Source organism: Cyprinus carpio, chromosome A18 (assembly GCF_018340385.1).
Source record: "Cyprinus carpio isolate SPL01 chromosome A18, ASM1834038v1, whole genome shotgun sequence".
NCBI classification, from domain to species: Eukaryota; Metazoa; Chordata; class Actinopteri; order Cypriniformes; family Cyprinidae; genus Cyprinus; species Cyprinus carpio.
The window spans coordinates 2,319,314-2,335,587 of record NC_056589.1 but is presented as its reverse complement, the minus strand read 5'-3'; the positions used below and the strand labels follow the sequence as shown (position 1 = coordinate 2,335,587).

General features: G+C 35.3%; 2 protein-coding genes across 6 annotated transcripts in view; both read left to right on the top strand.

Annotated features, from left to right (window-relative positions):
• The first annotated feature begins 2,218 nt into the window (after window positions 1–2,218).
• LOC109102433 (toll/interleukin-1 receptor domain-containing adapter protein-like) lies at window positions 2,219–9,731 on the top strand. Its single transcript, XM_019115779.2, has 4 exons — window positions 2,219–2,773; window positions 3,076–3,133; window positions 5,769–6,368; window positions 9,157–9,731. Exons 2-4 carry the CDS (start codon window positions 3,103–3,105, stop codon window positions 9,213–9,215), a joined length of 690 nt encoding a protein of 229 aa, XP_018971324.1. The 5' UTR covers window positions 2,219–2,773; window positions 3,076–3,102; the 3' UTR covers window positions 9,216–9,731.
• Window positions 9,732–12,579: 2,848 nt separating this feature from the next.
• Window positions 12,580–16,274, top strand: part of LOC109059352 (CMP-N-acetylneuraminate-beta-galactosamide-alpha-2,3-sialyltransferase 4-like) — a 40,500-nt gene continuing 36,805 nt past the window's right edge. For 2 of the 5 annotated variants that reach the window (XM_042774757.1, XM_042774754.1), the window contains exon 1: window positions 12,582–12,916. The gene's annotated coding sequence lies outside the window, so the exon portion shown is untranslated. Of the gene's footprint in view, window positions 12,917–16,274 lie in introns of all 5 variants that reach the window. The other 3 variants (XM_042774758.1, XM_042774755.1, XM_042774756.1) reach the window with 3 other exon arrangements.

Genomic DNA, 16,274 nt, shown 5'->3' with positions numbered 1-16,274 from the left:
AAGCCTTGTGGTCTGCTAAGATCACTAAAGTTGGACATTTAATCACTGAGAGAGGATGGATATCTGCGGAACCCTTAGCCCTAAAACTGGGCATGAGGTCAGTTTTCGAGTGGCAGAAAAAACGGTTAACTTAAATACGTGAGTCTTTACCACGGTTTTAGACTCTCTTGGAAACATCTGATGTGGACAGTCCTCCCTTCCCTAGAGATGACTCTCTTGTTTGATACTGGAGAAGTGGCAGGAAACGGAGGGCAAATTGCTCTCTTTTAGAACCCCTGAACTGAGCTTTTTGGTGACGTAGGAAAGAAGGCTCTTTATGTGTTGTGTGTTAAGGTGCACATTTTCACACTCTTGAAACGTGAAGGAGTTCTAAGTGGCAAGAGTTTTTTGGAATGGGCGCTCCCCTAAAGGCTGCTGGAATGTACAAACCCCCTATTGAGAAAAGGTCTGGAGACCTTCAATGGAGGATAGTGCATGGTATAATAAACTACAAACAGACACAGAGCACACCTCGATCCACTAGTAGGGGAAGAGTGTTCTTTTTGTGGGCAGTAAGAAACAATTTTTCACTTGTTTCTTAATGTTTCGAGACTCCAACCGCTGGTTTTATCTATTAGAAGATACTGTCAGTCTTTGGGGGGAAGTTTTACGCCATATGTGTTATCTATTGTCCCCAAGTACAACAAAGAGCAGTATGCCAGTTCACGTTTTAATAAATTTTTGTGTTTGGCCAGGCAAAAATGGCAATTTGGGGTGTCGCGCAAAAGGAAATTAGTACTTAGCACAGGATCAACTGATGTTATCTCGGTTTTTAGGGGATTACTGAAATCTCGTATCAATTTCGAGTATGCCTATTACAAGCTTGTTGATGACTTGGAAACTTTGAGTCTCAAATGGTGCATAAATCAGTGTGTCTGTGAAATTGACCCTGAGGGGGTTGTTTACAAACTAATGTTTAAAGTGATGGATGTTTTTTTTTTTTTTAAACCTTTTCTTAAGAGGTGTGCATATTTATTAAATCCTTTTGTTTTGTTTTCCTTTTTTGTTTTCTTTTTTCTAATCTTATCCTCCTCTTTTTTTAACTGCTGTGTTCTGATTAGATTTTGATGTTTTGTCTAATACTGTTTTATAAACTACACATAATACAATCAAAATTAAAACACACTATAACATCAATGACCATCTCTCTCTCTCATTCTCTCAATATTAAACTAATTCTTAAAATAAATTATCATTTCAAGAGAACATAGATCAATACAATAAAAATACAAACAGTAGAGCACTATTTCTAATATTAATAATAGTAATGATATACAATTAAGATATCAAAGAAAACAGTTAGAATACCATAAATGATCCCTTTCGGGACGGTGTGTTATGGTGTATAAATATTCTGCAGCTAGTTTGACTGCCATCTCATTCTCTCCGAGTATATAGAGTAGTGGTCATTTAGAGACAAGAATGAATGATTCAATGCTTCTAACTGTGGGAAGAATGTTTCTCTTGTAGTGCTGTATTTGGGGCAGACAAGAAGGAAGTGAGCGGATAAGTGAACTCTCTCTCTCTCTCTCTCTCTCTCTCTCTCTCTCTCCTCACACACACACACACACACACACACATATTTTTTAATTGAGCACCTACAATAACAGAGCAGCAAATCATCATATTAGAATGATTTCTGAAGATCACGTGACACTGAGGACTGGAGTAATGATGCTGAAAATACAGCATTGAAAATTACATTTTAGAAAACAGTTATTTTACATTGTAGTGATGTTTCATGATGCTTCACTTTTACTGTATTTTTGATCAACTCAATTCAGCCCAGGCTTTAATACTTGTTATTATCAGTTTGGCAACGTTCAGAAATTAGCATCTGAAGTGGACTGAATGAATAAACAACTGAAGCACTAGTTAAAGGCTCTGGGTTTCAGACACGCACGTACGCACATGTTGCAGACTGATAGTATGTGGGTTTGGGTGTGGATGTGAGAGGAGCAGTGAGCTGTAAAAACCACACACAGCCGAAGCTCACAGCCGTACCTTTTTTACCCCGAATGGTGCATATTAGTACCTTCTGAAAGGCTACCCCCACAGTGACAGCCTTTGTACTTTTATTTCTGAGTTTTTTTTTATTATTATTATTTAATTACTTATTTTTTAGTTATTTCGAAATTCCAGTGTCAAGGTTTTTTTTTTTTTTTTTTTAATTTATTTTTTTTATTCTTAGGCTACAGCTTAAAATGATGCCCTTAGAGCACAAATGTAGGTTATCTATCATGAATGATACTAATGATTTTTGAGTGCATATTAATTTAGTAACTGGAACATGCAAAGTCTTCCCACAGCTGAATTTTTTTTTAGACTCTACATATGTTTATGTATGTTTGAAATATCTACCGCACCCATTTCTCATAAGCGAGGGGAATCCAGCAAACCATATAGACCAAGTCTGAATGGAAACCGCTGCTCCCTTAGTTTCAATATACTGTGATGTGTCACATATAAATGCATCGGCCATTCTCTGGCCAGACTGTCAACTGACAAGTTCAAGAGTAAGTCAAAGTCGCACCCATTTCTTTCTTCACTTCCTCTACTGTCTTCCTATTCTTTTATTATGGTTATTTTGTAAGAACAGACATAAGTTGTGTTGGTTTGCATAACGGAGCATCATTTCCGATCGAATGGACTTCCTCAAACATCTCATGCTGATCTTCTGCACTGCAGCAGTGCCCCCAGACGACCTGCACTCTCTTTTCATCTAAAAAAAACTGTAAGTACTGATCATCTCACTCTATTCGTCATTTGCTGTATTAATAATGCTTTGAATATGATAGAATGATGATGTTTACTTGCAGTCTACTTCATAATAAGCACAAATGCATCCAGACATAAAAAGTGAAAGTGGGAAAAGTGGAAGCGATATTAACTTGAAGCGGATGACAGTGTGCATGTCACAGTGTTTTTTTCTTTTTTTTTTTCTGTTGTATGAGAGTTACTTTTGTGTATACGTGAGATGTAGTGTTCAATACGGTATCTATTTATAAATATTGACTGCGTATGTGCCTGTTGTAGTTTATATCCTTGAAAGGATGGAGAAGAATGGAGGAAAACCGCTTCAGCAGCATTACGGGTAAGTCTCTGTTGCAGTTTCATGTTGCATCGTCACTACCAAACACAAAGGAAGTATTTAACAATTGTGTAGAACAGGCATTTTAATGTGGTAGCATGACCTCAAGATGATACTGACAGTAAGACAGCAAGAAGTAAAATCAGAAGCAAATCAGCATTTATTGTCATTCAGCTATGATAGTCAAAGTGAAACCAAATCGCTCTTGTCTAGAGGAACTGGTGTTAATTTTAAATGACAAATCTTGAGCTGTGCAAGTTATCAGAGCAAACAGGATATTGCACATTACAACACATGCAGTACACATAGTACACATCAGAAAGTAACACAGACAGTGTACAAGACGCAGAGATTTAAGGGACACAATACGACATCAGTACAACAATATAACCATTACAGTAAAGCTTCAGACAAACACACACACACACACACACACACACACACACACACACACACACACACACACACACACACACACACATATATATGGAATTGCATGAAGAAACAGAATAAACTGAGACTAAATCCAGAAGAATTGAGGAACGTCTCCGAGATGCCTGAAGACACCTTCCTGCAAAGCTACCTGAAAACTATGCACACGTGTACCTCGGACAAAAGCTGTTGTTAAAGCAAAGGGTGCTCTCACCAAATGTTGATTTGATTTAGTTAATAGACATTAACTGATAAATAAAATATATTTGTGACATTATTTTTGAAAGTATACTCACATTTTGTGCCTACAACTTCTCCCAGCTTTGCAGGAAGGTTTCTTCAAACATTTTGGAGACGTTGCTCAATTCTTCTGGATTTAGTCTTGGTTTTTAATGTTTCTTCATGTAATCGCAGATGGACTGAATGATGCTGAGATCAGAACTCTGTGTAAAGCACTGGCTGCTGTCACACAAAAATCTCACTTGATTATTATAATTAATGGCAAAAGAAATGTTTGGAAATGTAAACTGATATAACCATTTTTTGTTGTTGGTGAAAATACTAATGGCCTAAGACTTTTGCACAGTACTGTAAGTATGTGTGTGTGTGTGTGTGCAGTTTAAATGTTTAGTCAAAATATAATTTCAAAAATACAAATAATTTCAAAAATAATTTAAAATAATAAACAAAACGTAACAATATATTTAGATATAAAACTCAGAAACCAGGTTATGTCGCAGGGCAACATATATATGAGTGACGTATTTGTTTTTATACACATATATATATATATATATATATATATATATATATTAGATATATATATATATATATATATATATATATATATATATATATATATATATATATAGACACACATAGATAACAGGTCAAAAGTTTGGAAACATTACTATTTTTAATGTTTTTGAAAGAGTCTCTTCTGCTCACCAAGTCTGCATTTATTTGATCGAAAATACAGAAAAAAATGTAATATTGTGATATATTATTACAATTTAGAATAATTATTTTTAAATGTATTATACTTTTAAATTTATCAATTTATTTATGTGATGCAAAGCTGAATTTTTAGGATCATTATCACGTGATCCTTTAGAAATCATTCTAATATGATGATTCATTATCAAAAGTTTGAAACAGCTCTGGCTGCTTAATATTTTTTCAGAACATGTGATACTTTTTTAGGAATACTTTGATGAATAAAAAGTAAAAAAAAAAAAAAAAAAAAAAAAAAAAAAAAAAGAAGCTATGTTTTTAAAATATAATATTTTGTAATAACAATATACACTACTGGTCAGTAATTTGGGGTCAGTAATTTTTTTTTCTTTCTTTTTTTAAAATAAAATCAATGGGCTGGGTTTCAGCAAGGATGTGTTAAGTTGCTAAAAAGTGATAGTAAAGAAAAATATATTATTAGAATATATATTATTAGAATTTTATTTTTTGATTTGAATAAATGCAGTTCTTTTTAACATTTTATTTCATCAAATATATTAGACAGCAAACTGTTTCCAACACTATAATCAATCAGATATTTAGAATGATTTCTAAATGATCATGTGATAGACTGGATGTTACATGTGACACTGAAGGCTGGAGTATGATGCTGAAAATTCAGCTTTGCATCACAGGAAAAATAAATTTTTTTTAAAGTATATTCAAAAAGAAAACTATTATTTTAAGTTGGTAATAATATTTCACAATATTACTGTTTTTTCTTGTATTTTTTGATCAAATAAATGCAGGCTTGACGAGCAGAAGAGACTTCTTTCAAAAACATTAAAAATAGTAATGTTTCCAAACTTTTGGTCTGTACTGTATATATATACATATATATATTTATATATATGTGTGTGTGTGTGTGTGTATACAAAAATGCATAAATGTTTAGTCAAAATTTGCATTTTTAAGTAATAATTTCGATTTAAAACTCAAAACCAGGTTGTGTAGAAGTGCTTTAGTTAAATACTGTAAAACATTGTAATAATCTCATCAGAAATTGTATAATAATATGTGATGAAACTATGCTGAAATGCAAAAGTTAAATGCTGTAGTGTGTACTGTATGACAATTATAGCGCTTTATATTGATGCACTTTTAGCTCTTTTCCATTAAAGTGTGTCTATTTATGCAACGAATGCTTCTGTGTATATTAACTGAATAATATTATGTTTCTTTGCATCATCAGGCTGGTTTCGTCAGCACTTTGGAAAACAAAGAAATGATTTGGACCAAGTCAAACCAGGTAAATGTTCTCAGACATGCTCCTCCGGACATGCTCCCTCCTCCTCGTCCTCCTCGTCTTCCTCTGTGATATCCTCCATCTCAGCCAAGCCTTCGGCCTCAGATCAGCCTCTGCCCTCCGTGCTCTCCTCCCCCTTCCGCTCCTCTCTCAGATTTGACGTTTTCGTGTGTCACAATGATGAGGACAGTGATCTAGCACAGAGTCTGGCCTCTTTCCTAGAAGCCCCGTCTAACGGCCTTCGCTGTTACCTGCAGGAGCGGGACTGTCCCGCAGGAGGCGCTGTGTCCACTGAGCTCCTGCAGGCGGTGCAGGACAGTCACTGCTGGCTGTTACTCGTCACACCAAACTTTGTGAAGGATGACTGGTGCTCCTATCAGATGCATCAGGTCCTGTCTGAAGGGCCCATGTCCCAGAGGATCATCCCGGCTGTAGTAAACATGCCCAGATCACAGCTCCCACCCGAACTGCGCTTCCTTTTTACTGTGGATTTGAACACAAACAAAGAGTTTGGCTACACTCTTGTTTACAAGGCGGTACTTCATTGTGAGTATTTTCTATCAAGTATAGAGTGTTTCCATGACATGTCATTCCTTTCAATTCAATTCAAGTTTATTTGTATAGTGCTTTTTACCATACAAATCAATGCAAAGCAACTTTACAGAAAATTAAGCTTCTACAATATTTAGTAGTAGCTTATCAGTGATGACTGTCAGTTTATGTACATGTTCGGAAAAATCAATAAAAGATGTAAACAAAGAGACGATTAACACTATTAACAGCAATTATGCAATCAAACTTATAGCAAAATGTGGTAGTTCTGTATGTTGTCTCTGGGTTAGCATCATCTGAGGTCCTCTGAGGGGTTGGCATAATCTCTTCTCAGGTGTTCTGGAACCAGACTGGAGCTTGTGTAAATCCTAGTTACCACGGGATGTAAATCCCATGGCAAAACAGAGAAACAAATAGAGACATAATTAGTGTAGCTGCTGTTCCAACCAAGTAAAATTAATTAGTTTAACCCAAGTTAAAGAATAATAATGCGCATTTGATCAGATATAACTGCAGTCCAAAATTATGAGATGCATTATTTGAATGCTTGGCCAAAGAGGTGTGTTTTTAATTTGATTCTGTGTAATGTTTTTTGGTCCAATAAGTAATATCTCTGTCTTATCTGAATTTAATAGGAGAAAATTATTGGTCATCCAATCATTTACATTTTTAACACACTCTGTTAGATTAGATAATTTAGAAGCTTCATCTGGTCTCGTTGAGATATATAGTTGAGTATCATCAACATAACAGTGGAAACTAATCCCGTATTTTCTAATAATATTACCAAGGGGCAACATGTATATTGAAAACAGTAGAGGACCTAGGACAGATCCTTGTGGGCACTCCATATTTTACTGGTGATAAATGAGATGACTCCCCATTTAAATAAACAAAGTGGTAGCGATCGGACAGGTAGGATCTAAACCATCTTCAAGCCTGCCCTTGGATACCTGTATAGTTTTGTAATCTATCTATGAGTATGTCGTGCTCTATGGTGTCGAACGCAGCACTAAGATCAAGTAAAACTGTCATCAATCCGGAAGTCGGTTATATTGGTGGCAATGAACGTAAACAATGCCATTTATCCTAATTTTGCTGATTATTGCTGCTGAAAATGGTCAATTATTATCGACTATACAATCGTATTGTCAATTATACAAGTCCGACTCTCTAACCATTAGGCCACGACTGCCTATTTAGTTAATGGTGCTATATTTATTATTATTGTATTCTAGGAGCCAAAGGAGCCAGCTCGTACGTTTCTTTCCCACCTATTAACTTTAGTTTCTCAAAATATTGCACCCTTTCCTACTTACTAAGTCCATCTCTTATGATTTAGGAGCTTCCACACATTTTTTTTTTCTTTTTTAATTTAGACATCATAAATTAATAGAACAACGTCTTCATTAACCATGCAACCATGCTGTTGTTTACATCCGAGTATCTCCAATATGGCTGTGCATCCGGGAAACTGATCAAACCGTGATGTTAGTGCAAACGCTTTATTTATTTCTATTTATATTTAGAGGTTTAAATTCCACAATGCACTCAGAAATAAATTATGTCTTTGATTTGCATTTAAAATTTCCATTCATACTGAAAGAAAAAAAAAATCATGGCAAGCAACACATTGAATTAAACCTGAAATTTTCAAGTATAAAAACTGCAATTGTATTTTCTTGGAAAACATACTCAAATAAGCTTTGTTTTATTTGCTTAACTTTACAAAGATTTTACATAAACAAACTAAGAAACTTAATGTTATGCATATTTGTCAGTCATGCAGTCATAAAAATTAAATAGATGCAAATAGTTGATAACTTATTAAGTATGTAATGACAAATATGCATCACTTTAAGTTGATTAGTTTATTTTAAAACTCTGTAATCCACATGGAAATGTTACATGCATTTAAAATACATAAATTCTATCATTCACCAAATCCCATGTTGTTCCAAACCTTCATGACATATTATTTCCATAGAACACAAAAGAAAACTCTTAATAAATCAATTGTACTTGCCACTCTTTTGCATACAATGAAAATAAACTGTGACACTCAGGTGAGTTGAGGTTATAGTGATCACGAATGCTCTTTATTACAAGTGCTTTGCAAAACTAGACAAGCTCTAGACAAGATGAGAGTAAATTAAATAATAATAATAATAATAATAATAAAGTAAATAAAAAAATCAAGTAGCCCAAACCAACCTCACCAAAGCACAGTTACATCAAACTACACAAAAAATACTATTACTAAAACGTTAACTAAAATTAAAAAGAAAACAATAAAAACTCATTCAAAAATTATAAATGAAAATATCACTATGATGCAAATCTGTTCTGTAAAACACAAAAAGTCCACTTCTGTATGATGAAATTGAATGTGATGTCAAGGTCCAAACAGAACAAAAATTTACTGTTTTTAAAAATTATATTTTCAAGTCTTCTGAAGTCATAGAATAGCTTTGTGTGTACAATTTGAATAATTTGTCACTTACTGAAAGTTTCACTTTCTGAAATACCATGCTTGACATATGACATACTGTACAGTACCACAAAGTTTCTCCTCCTGTTTCTGTTCTCTTTCATACAGTATAGTGAGACAAGTGGTTTGTGCAGCTGAAAAACTTCTTCCATGAAACAGAGATAAAGCCTTTTTTCTTTAAACCAGATGGGAATGTTTATATTTCAAACTTTCCCACACTGATTTTTGTAGATGTTTTGCTACGTCTGGAAACATAATATAGATTCCAACAGCGTTTCTCCTTTTTTACAGATTTGAAGGACATGTCTGAGAAGGAAAAGCCCAGCAGTGCGTCTCATTCTGATGGCTGAGAACAGACCAACATTCATTGTATTGACCGCAATGACAAGATTCTTCACTTCAAAGAAGTGACATCCAAGCAGCCAAGCTGTATCGAAACTCCAAATGCACAGTCTCTCCGTCTAATGTCTCAGAGTTCTCAAAATTCAAATTAAAGATGAATAATGTCAAAATTGGTTCATCTAACCGTCAAAGGGATAGTTCACCCAGAAATTTAAATTCTGTCATCGATTACACACTCTCAGGATTTTCCAAACCTGTATGAGTAGTGCCTTATACATGCATATATATATATATATATATATATATATACAAACACACACTACCATTTAAATGTTTGGTGACAGAAAGATTTTTTAAAATGTTTTTCAAAGACTTCTGCTAACCAAGTCTGCATTAATTGCCAGAAAATACAGTAAAATTTGCAATATTGTGAAATATTATTACAATTTAAAATAACTGTTTTCTGTTGTATTCTATTTTAAAATGTAATGTATTCTTGTGACGCAAAGCTGAATTTTCAGCATCATTACTCCAGTCTTCAGTGTCACATTTCTTATTATTATCGGTGTTGAAAACAGTTGTGATGTGGAAACCGTGATGCATTTTTCTCAAAGTTTGATTTAATGAATAGAAAGAACAGCATTCATTTGAAACAGAACTCTTACAGTCACTTTTAATCAATTTAACATGTCCTTGCTGATTAGAAGTATGATACTCTTTATTTGCTTTACTTGAATTGGTGTATATAAACTGTTAATATTATCAGTGTTGTTTATGAGGTTTTTGCACTGATTGTTTTGTTGAAATATGATATCATCCTCTTGTTTTCCATAGTGAGAGTGTCAACCCTGACTTTTATGAAGATATTTATGTGTTAAATAAATCAAGTGACCTAGATTGCAACAGCAAGCTCAAACGCGTTTCTCTTTCTGATTTTAGGTCAAAGTCAGATTAGAAGAAGTGCTTATGTAATATACCCTACAAAATATTATTTTTAAATTATTCTCACTTGCATAGGGTTAGGGTTAGAGATGTGTACCCATACAGAGATGTGCACAGAAGGAAATTCGAGCAGCTGCAGGTATAAATTACATTAATTGAATTTACTGTAATGCATTTACATTTTCATTTATTCATTTAGCAGACACTTTTATCCAAAAGAGGAATGATATACAAGTGCTATAACAAGTCTCAGTTATCTTGATGCAGTACACATAGCATGGGTTTTTTAAGTAATATAATAAATAAAAAGAAAACAGATAGAATAGAAAAAGAATAGAGCAAGCTATAGTGTTAGAAGTCTTCTTGCTTTTGTTAATTGTATAATAAATGAAAAAAAATAGAATACAAAAATATTAGAAAGCTAGTGTTAGTTTCTTTTAAGGAAAACAAGCAGCAAATGAATAGAATGCAGGTCTAAAAGGGACAAGTTATTTTTTTAAGAATAGAATTAGAATAGATAGTGCTAGAGTTAAATAAATAATGCATATATAATGAAGATTCACATCAGTATGTAGCATATCTCATATGCAGATATTGTTAACCACAGAGAGCTCAGGATTGGTTTTCTGCTTGTCATCTGTGGTTGAATTTGTTTCGCTGGCATTTCAATGCTTTCAGAAAGGTTTTAAACCACAGTTGGACATGCCTTGTAAACCAACAGGACACCTCAAAGATCGGCAAAGTTGTGATTAAACGGTCTTGGCAAATAACATGTCACACTGGCAAAAGTTTTTAGAATCATTGTAAAACACTGTAGACTTTCCTTTGTCATTGTGTGCATGGTGTGCGTTAGAGATGGTTTGATGTGGGATTAAATGAGATTATGTTGCATTTAATATTAAGCTCACTCTGAAAGAGACTGATACAATGCTTATTTTGTTTCTTGACTTTATATATATGTCTTATTTGAACTGTTCCTTTTAAAGGAAATGCTCGCTCAAAAAAAAAAAAAAACCTTCTGAAAATGTACTCACCTGTTGAACAAATTCCAACGCATTTTTCATTGTGTTCAAAGTCCTGTGATTAATATGAACAGTCACAACAGTAAATTTATTTTATATGAAACGTAGTTTCAGAGATGAAGAGCTTTGCAACTCATGGACAGCTCGGATTATTGTGATGTTTTTATCAGCTGTTTGGACTCTCGTTCTGACGGCACCCATTCACTGCAGAGCATCCATTGCTGAGACACTGATGCAATACAAAATTTCATCAAATCTTAAAAAAAAACAAACCAAACAACATCTTTTATACAGTTAGAGTCAGTCAATCTTCAGCAAATGATCATTTTTGGGTGAAATATTCCTTTAAGACTGACTTCCAAGGTTCACAATAGATATAATGAGATTCAGTCCATGCATAATGGTCAGTGGATGTTTCTTAGGACAAGATAATAAAATCAGAGAGAGACAGAGATGGATTTACACTCGGGTTCTCTAAACAAGTCTTTGGCACTGTTAGCCTGCAGTACAGGCAAAGCTTTCATCTCTGAACTCTTTCACTTTATTGTTTTCGTATCAACTAAATGTAGCTACTTTTGTGTCTGTTCATATTAATCTTTACCAATGAAAACATACTGCTTTGGAATCTGTTCTCATGAGTCACTGCATCAAATACTGAATGCGTAAACAGCATCGCTGAAGAAAAACCTTGTTTTATTTGTGTCCAACCGTGCTTATAAAATAGCAAGTAATGATATTTATTTATTAACCTGGAAAATGTGTCAGTGTAGCGGTCACATAAACTTATATTAGTTTAAAAAACACATCAAGAGAGGACTTTGCCTCCTGATTTCACAACATGACTGTTTGACACGGGTACAAGAATATGTGATGGAAACCATTCAAATTTCTCCACCAGTCTGTGCAGAATAATTTCCCTAAATCAGGGTGTACTTTTTTTTTTTTTTTTTGCAGAATTGTATTAGTATTAGTTGTGGTTTCTCCCAGCAGGAACTGGCCATGTTTGTGACACTTTTTGTTACCACACTCACTTTCTCTCCTTCTCTCTTTTTACTTATCTTACATTTATGCATGTGGCCTATGCATTTATTTATACATTAATTAATTCATTCTTGCTTTGTATCAGCAGCTCTGTGATGCAACACTATTATCTCGCAGAGAAGGTTAATTTGTCAAAATGTATCTTCAAAACATTATTTTAAAAGTTTTGCCCAGGATGAAAGACCTCGAGCACGCTGGTCTTTAACAGGGGGCAAGCTGTCACAATGCAATCAACCGTGACGCGTAAAACGATTCAGAAAACAAAAATGTGTCGATCAGAAGACGTAGTTTTCAGCATCATAATAACACGACCGACTGGACTGTCCTACACATCCCGTGTGCGCATGCGCTGTCGGGCAGTCTTTAGCGGGTACACTCTGTGCAGTACAGTGACGTGACCCCACTGAAGAAACCTCCCGAAAACAGCGAGCGAGCGCACGATACTAATGTTACTGAGAAACGAACGAAGCGACTGTTTCCGTTCTGGGCGTGTGAAGGAGACTCTGGAAACAGTGAATTAATCTAACGGCGCCTCCCATCTGAGGAGAGAAGACGCCCGCGAGCGCACACTTAAATAGCGCAACTTTGCTCATAGGATGTGAGTGTACCGCGCGCTCGTTCTGGGGGAGAGGGTGGGAATATCCGGACAGTCACTTTACGGATTATCTTTGTGGTTTAAACTATATCTAGATACGTGCACCCTGGTAAGTCTCAATCCAGTAAGTTTTAAAACCTGATGCGCTGTCTGCTCCGTGTCGAGGATGCCCAAAACATGTTGTCTATGAAAGGAGCTCTCACTTCGATTTGAGATCGTTTACATTGCATGCGAAAATAACGCATATGTGAATTCTTTTAGTATTCTGTTTCCTTGACTTTGTTAAACTCTATGTTTCTTGAAGAACTGTGGCGTTTCTGTCGGGTTGAGAACATGTAGATTTAAGCTTCTTGTTGCCAGTTGTGCAATAGCTGAGACTTTTGGTGGTGATGAAATGTTGGTTAGTTTGGATTTAGTTCTGTCATTGACACCTTCATCGGTAGGTTTAAGCTGGTCTGGTCTCAGCTGGCTTTTAGCTGGTTGACAACTGGTTTTCCTGCAAAAAAAGACCAGTCTGACTAGACTAGAGAAAACCACCAAACCAGTTAAGGTTTGATTAAACGGTTTGTAGAAGTGTTAATCAAGGAAACAGTGGTTATGACAAACCCATTCTGCGTTTTGAACCCAGCACCTTCACTTATCGCCTTCATTTACCCATAAACTTTAACAACTAGAATATCACACGGGGAAAAAGACTGAGACAAAGACGTGGTACTGGTCTTAGCTGGGTTATGCTGGTCTAGCTAGACTCCCAGCCGTGCCAAGCAACTGCAAACCAGCTTAAAATCAGTCCTTCTTTAAAAAACACCTTATCACATATATCTACACTTATTGTCCAATACACTGTTAAGGTAGTGTGAATAACTTGAAATCGAGCCCATTGTCCAAGTTAATGTTAATGGCAATTTGCAAGGCACATGTAAAAGATGGTGACATGCAAACAGGTTTATCTGACGCTGATTTAGATGGTACCACATACAATATAGCAACTTTTTAGGCTGGCCAATAGAACTACACCTTCTCATGTGAGAAGCTTGACCGGCAGTCTTACACTATGCTTCTCTCCTCTCATACTCTTATGAAAGTCATGGTCTGACTGCATCACGGACGGCTGGATAAGATGGACAGAACATACAAACGTAATGCAATGATTAGCAATTCACTCAAGCTTTTAAAGGCACTTCAGATTGCATTACACCGCCTTATCAATGTTTTGAAAAGCCATTGCATGGTAACGCATTTGTGGTGAGGATATGAGACAGGATGTTTGAGGCGAGTTTGCAAATTGGATTCAGCTTCATCTATGTGTAGTTTTGTTTGAAGCTGTAAAAACACAAGGCAGCTTAACTGTGGCCCACCATCAGTTTGTGGCTGAAGAACTCGAGGTACATGTGAAGTGTTGTCATTTACAAGAAGACACAGACAAACGCATGAGTTTCAGATCTTCACCTTGCATTAAGGTGTAATAACTCTTGCGGATCATGTTTGCAGCAGGTGCATTGCGAGATTTGAACATATTCAATTATTTAGTTAATCATTCACTTAATGTTGTGCTTAGATTGATGCACAGAGTCAGTTGGGCTTTTGGTGCGCTTATGACGAATCAGTTTCTTCAAATGTCAAAAGTCTAGGCCGTTTCCCAAGTCAGCAGTTCGTTGAAACGTTTGGTTTTGGTCCTGCTGATAAAAGGATCAAGCTGTGCATGGTATTGTGAGATAGTAGTGTGGCAATTCAGAGAGAGCTTCTTCTTAGACCCCAGCTTAAGCCAGAAGATGTGAACACTGTCAACTTCCCTTTCTTGTTTGCAAACGACTTTAAGTCAGCTTTCCACATAATTAACAGCCGTATGTTAAGACATGTTAACACCAATCTGATACAACTACAGGACTCGTATTACTATTGATTTTATTATTATTATTTTATTTATTGTTTTTTATTTTTTTACTCTATTTTTTTAACTTATTTTATTTATTTATTTATTTTATTTTTTTAACTTGTATTTTTTATTTATTGTTTTTTTAATTTTTTACTTTTTACAAACGGACATGAACATTTAAGTTATTTAGTTATTTATCGCCTAAAATTTTTTACTTTTTTTTTTTACTTTTTTTTTTGTATCAGAGTACACAGAAGATGTTTCCCAGATCAGAGTGGAAATGGCCTATTGTCATAAAATGTACTTTTATTACTGTAATACAAAACTAAAAAAAAAAAACTAAACAATACAAAACTATACAGGTATATATTAGAGAGTGGAAATGGCCTATAAGTACATCTGTGCAGCTATCTAGTGGTAATTTAATATCTTTCTTATTTTAAATAAGTGTTTGCTTTCCTACACAATGAAACTTTTAGCTTTATAAATGGGGGAAACCGATGAAGGATGAACAAATATCATCATAAAAATAACTTTCAAATTCGGTAATACTTAAAGTTTTGAAGTGCTGGAAAAAACTTGTATGAAGCATTTAAAATCACTCGAAAACATGAGACCATTTCTAACACAAGTTGTTTCTGTAGTTTTACTTTGTTAAATCCATGGTGAATGGTGGTGATTTGTGTTTATTGAATGTTTTTCCTTACTTCTCGCAAGATTTCACAGAGATGTTATTGATTCGACTGCTTTCTTCAGTGTATCTCCCAGCGCTGTGTATAACGGTGTCGCGTGATCGAGATCAGCCCGCGGCTCCGGCTCGAGCAGATAAACGGTGTGTGCTGTGTAGCCCAAACGAGTAGCGCGGATTCGTTCCGCTTTCGGTTCGTTTATCTGAAGTAGCTCTTGTAAATCGGTCATGAGGCTGTTCATGGAAAGGCTGTTTCATTCCATTTTTGGAACTGAGAAAATGTGCATTGCGATGACGTCAACTGAATCCTCAAAGCCAAAACTCCACTGAAAACTTCCAACCAAAAATTAACACTTAAAATTAGCTTCAACTTGATTTTGCGATAAATTCACAATTCAAGGACTGATTAGTGACATTTGAGCAATTCAGAGGACTGATTAGTGACATATTCAGCAGCACATATTTAAAGTCTGCTGTCCCTTTAAATCTGACTGCACGGATGCAGTATAATGATGCACATCTGATTTATTTCTCAGCTGTTTACATTCTTTAAAACATAACCCACTGCGTTTAAGAGAATGATCATTGAGACGTGCACTATTGATATAATTCTGTGTATGTGTTTGTTCAAACATGAGGAGACACGAAAGATGAATCAACTCGGTGTTCGCGCTCCGTCTGAAACACATCTCTCTCTGTGTGTGCGCGCGCTTTGCGCGTGTGCGGCAGAACTAAAGAGACGCTGTGCAAGATGTGGCTTGTGCGCACGCTTCAGGTGTGAGTCAGACAGCAAGACGAGACGGCAAAGAGTTGTTTTCTGCAACTTACTGCACTTAACTTTTTAACATCAAGCAATTCTCTGCTATATGCATTGAACTAAAACTTTGACCTTTTGCAATGTTT

Excerpts from the sequence above, each read along its gene's own strand:
- LOC109102433 (XM_019115779.2), top strand. The coding sequence starts at position 3,103 with ATGGAGGAAAACCGCTTCAGCAGCATTACGG. Across the intron at positions 3,134-5,768 it reads CCGCTTCAGCAGCATTACGG|GCTGGTTTCGTCAGCACTTT; the intron begins GTAAGTCTCTGT and ends TTGCATCATCAG. Across the intron at positions 6,369-9,156 it reads TTACAAGGCGGTACTTCATT|ATTTGAAGGACATGTCTGAG; the intron begins GTGAGTATTTTC and ends CCTTTTTTACAG.